Source organism: Vulpes vulpes, chromosome 10 (assembly GCF_048418805.1).
Source record: "Vulpes vulpes isolate BD-2025 chromosome 10, VulVul3, whole genome shotgun sequence".
Classification (NCBI taxonomy): domain Eukaryota; kingdom Metazoa; phylum Chordata; class Mammalia; order Carnivora; family Canidae; genus Vulpes; species Vulpes vulpes.
Genome location: NC_132789.1, coordinates 18,202,750 through 18,214,893, shown reverse-complemented (window position 1 = coordinate 18,214,893; position 12,144 = coordinate 18,202,750). Strand labels below are relative to the sequence as shown.

General features: G+C 54.3%; 1 protein-coding gene across 2 annotated transcripts in view; it reads left to right on the top strand.

Moving 5' to 3' along the window:
* CMKLR1 (chemerin chemokine-like receptor 1) overlaps nt 1-11,288 on the top strand; it is a 48,192-nt gene extending 36,904 nt beyond the window's left edge. For both annotated transcript variants that reach the window (XM_072723011.1, XM_025986648.2), the window contains 2 exons: nt 7,017-7,092; nt 7,650-11,288. In XM_072723011.1, coding sequence (XP_072579112.1) covers nt 7,653-8,750 — 1,098 coding nt within the window. In that variant the 5' untranslated portion in view covers nt 7,017-7,092; nt 7,650-7,652 and the 3' untranslated portion in view covers nt 8,751-11,288. The remainder of the gene's footprint in view (nt 1-7,016; nt 7,093-7,649) is intronic.
* The last annotated feature ends 856 nt before the right edge of the window (nt 11,289-12,144 follow it).

Here is a 12,144-nt window from a genome sequence, read left to right as displayed (position 1 = left end):
ATGGGGCCATGATAATCCATCCAGTGTGTATCTTGTTATTTGGTGGTGTTCTTGCAAAATGTTTGTTACTGCTTTGTGTGCATTGCTGCTTTTTTACGTGCATGTTTTCAGGGCACTTAAGTGCTATTATGGTTAGGTGGTTTTAAGATGCTCCGGATGCTGCTGCTGTGTGTACACTGGATGATCTGTTGCTCCTACCGGCTGTATAGCATTCACTGGTCCCCTCTCCTGCAGTGGACATTGAGGGGTCCCCAGCTTTCTGCCATCAGTAGACACATCTGTGTGCTGTCCCCCACCCCCTGATCTTCTGGAACCTTGACTCTTTGAGTACACACAATCTCCCAGGGGTCTCTTGCCCCTGACAGCCAACACCTTCAGCTCTTTGTTGGAGGACCAACCTCAGGGGCTGGGAGTGCCTGGGAATGCATGGGCAGGGCAAAGGAATACAAATACTCAGCCTCCTGGACCGTGACCTCCATTGTTCACTGAGCACAAGCAAGGCCAAGGGCGCCTTCTTCACCCTTGCCTGGCCTCCTCCCTTCCCGATCCCATTTCTCCACTCCCTTACCGATTTTTCCTGGAACATTTCCTCGATAAATCACTTTTGTAGGGATCCTCATTTGAGGTTTGCTTCTGGAGAGCCAAAGCTAAGACATGCCCCTACAAACACTGCACATGAGCGTTCTGGTGCTCGGTGCCTTCCAGGGTTGGAAGGTACACAGGGGTTCACGGCTACCCGCGGTGTGGCATGAGAGCTTGTGCCCCCACCCTGCCAGCCCGAGGGGCAGCCACACCAGCTTTGTATTCTTACCACAGTCTAGTAGGCGCCAAGCGTTATCTGGCTGTGGTTCTCCTCTGCATGTCTTTGAGCATAAATCTGTCATATCCCAATGACGTTTGGAGGTTTCCCTCTTATAAATTACCTGCTCGTATCATTTCCCCATGTTCTGTTGGGATTGCTGTCTTTTCGGCTTTGAAGGAAGGGGTTTCTTGTACGTTGTAGATGGCAATCCCTTGATGGGTTTGGAGATTATTAGTATGTTGGAGGCAGGCAGCCCTGGAGGCAGGGCTTCTGTGCATGTGTGTGTCTATGTCTGCATTTGTGTGTATAACCCATTGTAAGGAGGGGACTTGGGCCCCAGCATGGGTGAGGCCATGGGGCAGAGAGCTGGGGATAAGACCCCCCAAGTTCAGAGTAAGCCATCTGAGGGAACCACAAATAGCAATGCTAGGTTTCTAACAATAATGACAACACATAGGTGTTATAGATTGAATTATATCGCCCCCCCTCCCACCAATTCATATGTTGACTGTAAACTCCAGTACCTCATAATGTGACTGTATTTGGAGACAGGGTCTCAAAAGAGGTGGTTAGGGTAAAATGAGGGTGGGCCCTAATCCCTCATGACTGTGCTCCTTATAAGAAGAGATCAGGGTGCAGACACACACAGAGAGAAGACCACGTAGGACACAGGGAGGAGGTGGCTGTGTATGGGCCAGGGAGGGGGACCCTCCAAGAAGCCAGTCCTGCCAACACCTTGATCCTGGACTTAGAGCCCCCAGAACTGTAAGGAAATCAACATCTTTTGTGTGAACTGTCCAGCCCGTGGTCCTTCAGCAGAGCAGGCCGAGCTGACCGCTACAGTAGGCATGCCGCTCCCTGTTAACAAAGCTTCGGGGGAGAAGGACACCCCCACCCCTGCAGGACTCTTCCTATGACATTTCTTTTTTCTTTCTTTTTTGTAAAGATTTCATTCATTTATTCACGAGAGACACACAGAGAGAGGCAGAGACACAGGCAGAGGGGGAGCCTGTTGCAGGACTCAATCCCAGGACCCTGGGATCACGACCTGAGTTGAAGGCAGACAGACTCTCAACCGCTGAGCCATCCAGGCATCCCACCTGTGATATTTCTAATGGCTTGGCACCTGCCACACAGAAGTGTCTAGTAAATTACGATGCCAGCAATTAATGCCACATATGCTTCTTAAGTGCTCACTGTGTGCCAGGCACTGAGCTAGGAGTTGGTGAAGAATGAGCGTCTGTTGTCCTGTGGACCTTTTGGGGGTATTAGGTGGCATCGGGTAGGACATGGTCAGCATCACAGGGAGATGCCTTGTTGCTGGCCAGAGTGGAGATGAAGGGAGCAGTGGTGTCAGAAGCAGGTATGGACAGAAAACTCTAGTGGATGCTGATTCTGGCTGCCCCCACACACAACAGCAACAGTGACAAAGACAACAGTGGCTTTAGGCTCTACAGAGGTGTACAGTGCTTCACAGACTTTATTTTGCCTCCCTGTGCCTCAGTGTCCCCATCTGTAAATGGGTGTAATCATGTCTCAGCCCCCGCAGGACTGTCGTAGGGGGTAGGTGAGGTGTGTGTGAAGTGTGCGGCCCACTGTCCAACACATGGGAGGTGCTCTGTTAGTTACTAGTGGGGAGCTTCTGCGCCCCAGGTAGTGCCCAAGCACTGGAACATACTCCACCTACTCAAGCCTCACAGCAGCCCCAGCATTGGTCCTCAGGCCTGCCCCACTACACTGGGATCGCAGTGGAGCCCTAGAGAGGGCCCGGGCCCGGTCCAGGCTGCTACTGTAGCAGAATGCCAGAGGCTACCAGGCTGAACAACAGTCATTCTCACTGGTCTGGAGGCCGGAAGGTCCAAGATCACACCTGAACATGTTGCTTCTCCTCTCTGGGCCTCTGTTTCATAACCTGCAAAATGGGGATGATGATAACACTTGCCCTGCCTGTTTCTCAGGGCTGCTGGGGGGAGGTGAGCTAAGGCCAAAAAAAACCAAAACAAAACAAAAACTATCCTTTCCTTCGTACATGTCCCGTACATGTCTCGGGACAGTGGCCTCAAGAGTCTGTCCCAGGGGCCTCAGAGCAGCCCAGTTCAAAGTCCAGTTCCAAATGCATGTATGTTCAGGCTCACAGGCTGAATGTGGGAGCGAGCCAGAGCAGCTCGTTTGCTCCCTGGTCACTCTGGGGAGCTGAGGGTGGAAAGGGGGAGCTGGCCACAGGCTCACCTGCCTGCCTAGGCTATGATGAACGATGTGCCCTGGACCTCCACCAGATGTCCTGAGACTGAGGAATGTGGATTCCTTGGGGGGCTAGGGAAAGGGGAGCAATGAGGAGGTGCCCCAGAAGATGGAGCTGGATGCCCTAAAGCACAAGGAGGGGTGGGAAAAGATGTGGAAAGAGGTGCTCTCTCTTCTGGAAAGCAAAGTGGTTAGGAGCAGGGCTCAAAGTCTGATCATCCTGGTGTGAATTGGCCACTTTCCAACTGGGTGACAATAGCCTCACTTCCTCGCCTTTACGTTGGGAGTGACAGCAGAACGACTCCCGGGGCTTCCTGGGGATGTATGAGCTAATGCAATGAAAGCATTTATACAGTGTTCAGGCTATTGTGTGCACCCAATCAATGATTATTTATCACCAGGATCTAAAAGCAATAGAAAGAATAGCTGGATATAGACATAAGAAGAAACCAAAACCAATTCGGAAGGTTGAGGACCAGCAGGGTTAATGTGGCTGCTGCTTTTGACCTGCAAATATGATTCTGAGCTTCCCTGTGGCCACATCGAAAAGGGAAATGTGATCAGTTGTAGAATATGGATTATTAGGAATGAGGAAACAGCCCAGTTCCTCAGGGGAAGCAATGTTCTTTACCCTAAATTCTCCTGGGCATTTCTCACTGAGCAGGGGGCTTCAGAAAGGGCACCCGAGAGAGGCGGTGGGCAGTGGGTGGGTAGTGGGTCACAGACCAAGATACACATGGCATCGCAAGTGTGATTCTCAAGTGGAGCCCCTTCCAGACACCTTGAAGGAAAAGTGAAGGGAAACCTGGCAAGGTAGCTCCGGGGAAGGCAGCTCCAGAGGAGAATAAAACATGTGATGGGGATCTGAGCCCTCTGGATTCAAAGCTAAGGCTTAGAGAGCTCCGAGGGGTGAGTGGCAGGACTGGGGACTGCTAATCCCTCAGGGAAGCAGGGGGAGCCCCAGACACTGCTCACTGGGGGTCCCTGGAGATCTGACTTCCCAGCTGTGTGGCCTTGGGCGGGTTGCTCACCTCTCTGAACCTCCATTTTTGCACCTGCAAATTAGAGTCACCCCCTCAGGGCTGTTGGGAGCATTGCATGGAGCCTGGCAGAGCAGCGTTTGGCATGTACTGAGGGCTCAAGTGACGTTGGCGTGTTGGTATACGCCTACGATGGATCGGGAGCTATGGTTGCATGCACTGTCTTCAGATGCCTCCTGAGTATTTGTTTAAGAAATACAAATAACTAGAATTTTATAGCTCTTTATAGTTTACAATTGGCCAAGGGTTCACGGTCGCCTCGCCTGACCCAACAACATGAGGGAGGCTTTCTTACCTTTATTTGAGAGACCAAGAGATTGGAGCTTAGAGAAGCAAAATCCTGGCCTGTGTTGCCCTTGATCTGCCCTTGAGCCCAGAAATGGGGAGACAGGTGGGCAGGACCACAGTGGTCCTGCAGCCTTCCCGGCCCCTCCTACCGTCCCAGGTAAAGGCCATTTTAGGAGACACTTAAGGGTGGAATCCTGGGACACAGCAGCAACTGTCACAGCATAGTGACTTCCCTGTTCTAAGAACTTTACATGGGACATTCAAGCCTCACAGCCATTCCATGAATTAGAAACTGTGACCATCACACCCATTTTAGAGATAGGACAACTGAGGTGCAGTGAAGCTAACAGACTTGCACGAGGTCACAGGAGGTTCATGCAGACCCAGGCTTTGGGAGCTGGCAGCCTGGCAGGGCTTCTGAGTCTATGTCCTTGACCCCTTCCCTGTAGTGCCCAGGCTGCGCAGAAACGGGCTCAGGGCAGGGGGATGTGTGTTGGGACAGGCGGAGGGCAGGCCTGTGTTGAAACACTCTCCTGGGAGGGCCGAGGGGTTCGGGGCGAGGGCACACACCAACTGGGGACACTGACTCACCCAATTCCTAGCAGGCTGAGGGGGTGGATGGATGGACATGCCCAGAGGATGTCAGCACCACCCTGTACCGCCTCAGCCTGCCAAGCCCCATCCCTGCTCCAAGACGAGGAGACATGGCCTGTGACCCCAAGCTGCTCCCAGCCCCGCCGGAGAGCCAGACATGACGTTATCTGTGTCCAGGGCATCTCTGTAGATGCTGTGCAAAGCGCTGGATCCCCACTCCTCTTCACCCTCCTCTTGGGGCTCCCCCGCCCCCCACTGCCAACGAGGGCAGGGAGCGGCCTGGCATGTCCCCTCAGCCTCTGAGCTCAGGGCTGTCCTTTAAAACTCAGCTCAGACTCCGCTTGCCCCAAGCAGCATAGGACCAATGCCCAGGCTGGGGAACGCCCCCCTCCAGGGGTCTTCAGGCTTCCTGGCCTAGCACCAGCCCCAGAGCGCCTCTGTCTTGTGCCTTGTGACTGGCCGTGAGCCCCTGTGGGATGGGACCCCAGGAAAGCCATTTTCTCGCCCCTGGGGCCTGCACAGCGCGGCACAGGGAGTGTGGACACAGTCATTTCATCCTCAAGGACACACTTGGTGGCAGTCATCAGACCGTGATTTGGGGGGCAGCATAAGGCGATGGTGAGAGCCCTGGTTCTGCAGACCTGGTTCACATTCTGACTGCCTTCCCCCTGCCCAGAGTCTTCATCACCTTCAGCCTCATTGGCCCCCCTCAGGGCAAGGCCGGCTATGGTAAACGCTGGGCACAGTCCCTGGCAGACGTTGTCACGAACACCAGTCACATTGCCCCCAGTCACGGGCGAGGGCGGGAGACACACACGGTTCCCACCTTCCCTCTGCATTCCAGGACCACAGGAATCCCTGGGGGACCCCTCACTGGGCACCTCTAGAATATCCCACCAACCTGCAGAGGAGGAGGACACCCAAGTGGGGTGATACTTGAATTCTGAGTCCCTTGAACCCGCGATTCTCAAGGGGATTGTCCAAGTGGCTTTTATTTAATAAAAGCGGAAGATGACTTCTCTGAAATAAAATACAACCTTGAGCCCATTAAAGGACCAGCAATCCATGCACACGGTGGAAGGTTGGAGTTATCTATAACGGAGCATCGATTGGCAGTCTGGCCAGCTTGGAGCCCATGTGTCAGGATGGGCTGGTGGAAGGTGCATGGGCTGGAACCCAGAGCCCTGGGTTCAAATCCCGGCTTGGAATTCAGTGGTTTACCCCCGGAGCCCTAATGGAATCATTAATATTCTTTGAGCGTTTACTGTGTGCCAACACCGAACCGATTTCCCAGTGCTTGGGTTTGAACCGTGCCTATGAGCCCGCCTCCAAGACGTCCCAAGCTTGATGACTCCCCTGAATCTCAGCTTGTTCTTCCTTAGATTGGGAAAATCCCCAACAGAGTTGTTATGGGAATTGGCCAAAGTGCCACTTAAGTTGTCTGGCACATGGTAGGTGGTTAGCGAATGTGTTCATGTCTGTCTCCTCCCCAGACTGTTGTGACAGCGGGTCTGTGTGTGATCCAGGGGGCTCGGGGAACACCCAGTGAGAAGGACGCTTCTCTCTCTCTGGGTCTCCGTTCCCCAGATCCGAAGCAAGAGGCACCACACCTGCCTCAAAGAGACCTGGGAAGACAAAATGAAGGAATTATATAGTTCTTGGCACATAGTGGGTATTCAGGGCTGTTCCTCTTCTGTCTTCCAGGCAACTGGAATGGTGTTTTCTGGGTCTGCCCTGGCAGCACACTTGCATCGAGCCATCTGCACACTCTGCCCTGTGCCTTCCCCGGCACCCGCCCGTGACTCAGGCCCCCATCTGTGGGTGTGCTGGGGTGGGGCTGGGGACGAAGGGCCTGGCAGTTCATCTGGGTTCGAGGTGCTCCACCACTTCCCAGCCTCCACCCTTGGGCATCACTTAGCCTTTCTGAACCTCTGCTTCCTCAACTCTGTAAATCGGGGGTGACGACCACAGATCTTCTCTTTCGCTCTGAGTCCCCCCGCCCGTTGACTCAGACCTGGATCCAACCGCTGCCTCTTCATCCTTTCCTGCAGGTGTTTCTAGCTGTGCCCAGGCACTGACTGGCCAAGGACCCCCATCGGAGAGCCTCGGACATCCTAACAGTGAACGGTGAGGGGCTTTTGCGGGCTGAACAAATGCCTCCAAAGGGCACCAATGTGGGACCCATGATGAGGTGGGGCATCAGAGAATGCCAGCATGGCCACTTCCTGGGTTTGGGAAACATGCTCGGAACCAAGTTCCCAGCACTATGTACCCCTCTTTCATGACACCGAGCATCATTGTGATGTTACCATGATTTGAGGAATCTGACAAATGCTTGTCTCCCTCGCTAGAGTGGGGGCGTTAGCAGACAGGGGGGGTTAGTAGGGGGGCCCCAGACAGGCAGCAAACAGGGTTGTCAGGAGGAGAGACTCTGAAGCAGGGGTGTGGCTCCTGGCTCCACGTCTTGCCCACTGCATAACCTTGGGCAAGTAACTGGCTCCAGACCTCAGCTTCCCCATCTGTAAAATGGGGTTTGTAGTTAAGTAAGTAGTTAAGCTGTCAGGATACCGAACCGGCCTTGCTCAGAGTCAGGCAGAGCAGATGTCAACCCGGCTGGTATTGGCCAAGCTCTTGGAGCCAGTTCCAGTCACGGTCCCCCTACTGACCCCTGTCTCCCCTTGCAGAGAATGGGGGACGAGGATTACAACACCTCCCTCACCTACGACGATGAGTACTCGGATGATTTTGACCCCATCATGGTTTTGGATGAGTCTTCTCCCCTGGAAGGCAAGGTGGCCAGGATCTTCCTGGTGGTGGTCTACAGCATCGTCTGCTTCCTCGGGATCCTGGGCAACGGGCTGGTGATCGTCATCGCTACCTTCAAGATGAAGAAGACGGTGAACGCCGTCTGGTTCCTCAACCTGGCCGTGGCGGACTTCCTGTTCAACATCTTCCTCCCAATCCACATCGCCTACGCCGCCATGGACTACCACTGGGTTTTTGGGACGGCCATGTGCAAGATCAGCAACTTCCTGCTCATCCACAACATGTACACCAGCGTCTTCCTGCTGACCGCCATCAGCTTCGACCGCTGCATCTCCGTGCTCCTCCCCGTCTGGTCCCAGAACCACCGCAGCGTGCGGCTGGCCTCCGTGGCCTGCGCGCTTATCTGGGTCCTGGCTTTCTTCCTGAGCTCCCCGTCCCTCATCTTCCGGGACACAGCCCTCGTGCACGAGAAAATATCCTGCTTTAACAACTTCAGCCTGTCTGCGTCCGGCTCCGCGCCGTGGCCTGCCCACTCCCGCCTGGACCCCGTGGGCTTCAGCCGGCACATGGTGGTGACCGTCACCCGCTTCCTCTGTGGCTTCCTGGTCCCCGTGCTCATCATCACAGCCTGCTACTTCACCATCGTCTGCAAGCTGCGGCGCAACCGCCTGGCCAAGACCAGGAAGCCCTTCAAGGTCATCGTGACCATCATCACCACCTTCTTCCTCTGCTGGTGCCCCTACCACATGCTCTACCTGCTGGAGCTACACCACGCCGCCATGCCCGGCTCTGTCTTCAGCCTGGGCTTGCCCCTGGCCACGGCCATTGCCATTGCCAACAGCTGCATGAACCCCATTCTGTATGTCTTCATGGGCCAGGACTTCAAGAAGTTCAAGGTGGCCCTCTTCTCCCGCTTGGTCAATGCTCTGAGCGAGGACACAGTCCACTCCTCCTACCCCAGCCACAGGAGCTTTACCAAGATGTCATCAATGAATGACAGGGAGACCAGCATGCTTTGAAGCTCTGCTGGGAACCCCTGATGGACAGACATTCCAGCCTTGAAGGCCCAAAGCTCTGGCTTCTCAAGACCAGGGCAGAAACATCTTCAATATCCACCCATGCCCGCTGTAGTCTGCAGGGGGCTGACCAGTGTTTTGAGCTGGGAGTCCAGAGCTTCGAACTCCTTTCTTCAAGAGGCAAGGTGGGCAGGGCATGCCATGACGCTCTCCAACTTACACCAGCATCCCATACTTCTCGGGAGACCAGCCTTGGCCAACACAAAGCAAAAACAGGAGAATTCTCAAAGTCACTGCCATGAACTGGGATGAGAATAAGACAGAGGGATAAAGCTACCTACTGTGTGCTCCCCTGGAATGTCAAACACTCTGCAAGGTGTCTTCTCCTGGTAGGAGCAAGGGGAGGTCGGAGCAGACTCTGTGTGATGCCAATCACACCTCAGCCCATTTGCCTCTATCACCAACCAGCCAGAAATCCCACCACCCACACCATTGCTCTGGGCCGGGAAAGTGAAGATGCACAGGTTACCAGGGAGGGAGGGGAAAGGGACATATGAGCTTGTGCATGGCCAGAACCATGGATTTGGCTTTCGGATCAGCTGGGAACACAGAGAACAGGTCCTGAGAGGCCATGCGGGCTCTCCATGAAGGCAAGACACGTGGGGTCACCATAAGGACTTGGGGCCTGGGGAAGCAGAGGAGGGAGAGGGCTAAGGCCCTCAAAGAAGGCAGCCTGCAGGTGCTCACCTTAGAACTTCCCAGGGTCATGGTGCTTTGGGACACAGCTATTTCAGGGATCCGGGTGGTGCCAGCCCCTCCCCGCCAGCCCTGCTCTCACCTGGCATTTGTCACCTCAGGGCTGGGTCACAGTGGTCAGCAACACCTGTAGCTTCCACCCCATCATGGGGACTGTCCCTTCCCTGGTCCACTGACTCTGGCTACAAGGGCTCAGAATAAAACTCTCCAGGGCGGAGGCCCAGAGGAGGGCCTCTCTTGCTCCTCAGCTTCCTCAAAGCCTTGCTCAAACCAGCTTCGGGAATCAACCTGGGAGTGCCACGCAGGTTGAAGAGCGTGTCCCAGTGCTCAGTCTCTGAACTCAGCAGGGCCTGGAGACTAACGCCTTGTGCTGTGCTCCCGAGATGCAGGCCGTGGGGTGCTGCAGCCGTGTGGAGCCTCTCCTGGTGCAGCCCTGTTGCCTTTTATCAACTAGGACCAATACCTTCCTATGCCAGGGTGTCACTGTCCCATATACAAATGACAAAGCTGAGGCTCAGTTCGGGGCGGGGGGAGGATAGGAAGTAAGTAACTCACTCAGAGACTCGCAGTAGAAGAGTTAACATGTGAACCCAGCTCTGGCTCCAGAACCTTTTTTGTTGTTGGTTTTTTTTTAATGGCAAATGTATCTATTGAGAATATTCTAGAATGTCATGATAGCTTACATTTATTTAGCACCCCCTATGCTAAACACTTTGATGCGTTATCTCATTTATTCCTCCCGGCAGCCCTGAGTTAGGTACAGTTATTACTTCCCTTTTACATATGAGGTATAGCTGAAGCTCAGAGAGGTTGAGTTACTTCCCTGAGGGCGTCCAGCTGATCTCTGCCAGAACCTGGATTTGAAACGAGGTCTGTCTGGCTCGAATAAGGCTACAGAATCAGGGTCTGAAGAGAAGCTTGGGGGTTTGACTATAAATATTGATTCCTCAGCAGATTCTTATAAATATCTTCATGACTTATAAGCCAGCTTTGCAAATGGTTTTCCAAAATGACCCAACATGGCAAAGAAAGCACACTTGGCCTCTAGTTCCCCGACATCCCTCCACACGTGCCCACCAGGGTTTCCATCTCCTGAACCCCCTGAGAGCTCCAGGGAGGGCAGTGGGGGCAAAGCAGCCAGGCCGGAGGCAGTCACTGGTGGGCCCGAGGCCGTGTAGCCTCCAAGTGTCCACATCCTCTTCCCTTCCAAGTGCTGCTGTTGTGAAGCTGATTCCCTGACAAGATGCAATGAACAGATGTAATGTCTACACAGCTCTGGACAACTTCCCAAGGCCGTGAGCTGTTTGGTAATCACACCTCATTAAGAGACAGACTGTTCCTTCCCTCCTTGGGTCATTGTGCTTATGATGAGGCAGCTCTGAATTAACCCCAAGAAGGGCGACCAACGGCTTTAAGAAATCTGAGCTTGGACCATCTGAGAGCAAAAAGGGAGCTTGAAATATTGCCCGGGGCCCCTTGTCACCCCCTCCCCAACTTCACAGGTAAAGCAAGTAAGGCACAAGACAGTGTAGGACAGGTTCCAGGCCCCAGAGATGGTCATCAGCCACTCAGGCTCTGATCCCCCGGGTGCTACTTGCTCTGGCTGGGTCCCCCACTCCTCCTGGGCTGCGTGCAGGCCAGGCCAGATCCCGGAGCCAGGAAATCATTTTGTCGTTGGAGAAGTTGATGAACAGGAGTGAAATCCAAACCAGCTGTTTCCTCCTTGGGGTCAGGCCTCTTTCTGGCTGCCCCACCAGGAGTTTCCCATTAAATACTTAAATGCAACCATGATATCCTCCTGAATCTTTTCCCTGCAGCTTCTTCCGAGGATCTCACAGGTCATTCATACAAAAGTCCTGTGGTTCACTCCACAGGCAGCCAACGTGCTTTGTGCCTGAGAGGCCCCCTTTGGTGTCAGTGCTGCTTCGGGGGGGGGGCACTGAGGGCTCACGGGGGAAGCAGGCATAAAGACAAGAAGTGAAGGTGGTGTTTGGGAGGCCGGAGAGCGGGAAGCACAGAGGAAATGCAGAATAGAGAGAAAGCAAGAGTCTGGCATTTATTAAGCATCTACTGTGTGTCAGGTGCTCACAATCTCATCAGACCCCAAAATGAGAAGAGGACCAGCAGAGCCACATGGGTGATGCAGAAAGGAAGGCTGGGATTGCAGACCCCACCTGTTCAGGGTCATACAGCTAGTAAACAGCAGAGCCAGGCTTTGAACCCGTCTGTGCAGCTGCCTGAGCTCCCTGCTTCTTCAGCCTGTGGGAGGAAGGAGAGAGAGAGGGACGGGATGGGGGGAGAGGGAGCAAAAGGATGGAGGAGGAGCTCAGGAGGGGACAGTGACCTGGATGTGGTGTTGGCTGAAGTCAGAGGAAAGAGTCTGGCTTAAGCCTACCCCTGAAGTCAGCTCTGGAGGGCTCAGGGGCCAGGCTGGGTGGAGAGGAGGGAATCCAACAGTGAGAGCCATGAGGGCATTTCCCTTCCACAGATGAGGGAACCGAGAGCTGCCCTTTGCTGCAAACAGAGTTGGTATTGGCTTGGATGGAGGTGGCCCCTGATTCCCCAGCCCTTCCCTCTCCTGTTCCTCCCTGGCATGCTGGGCTCTGGCTGGAGCCAGGGTGCCCTGGTCCTGTGGCTGCCA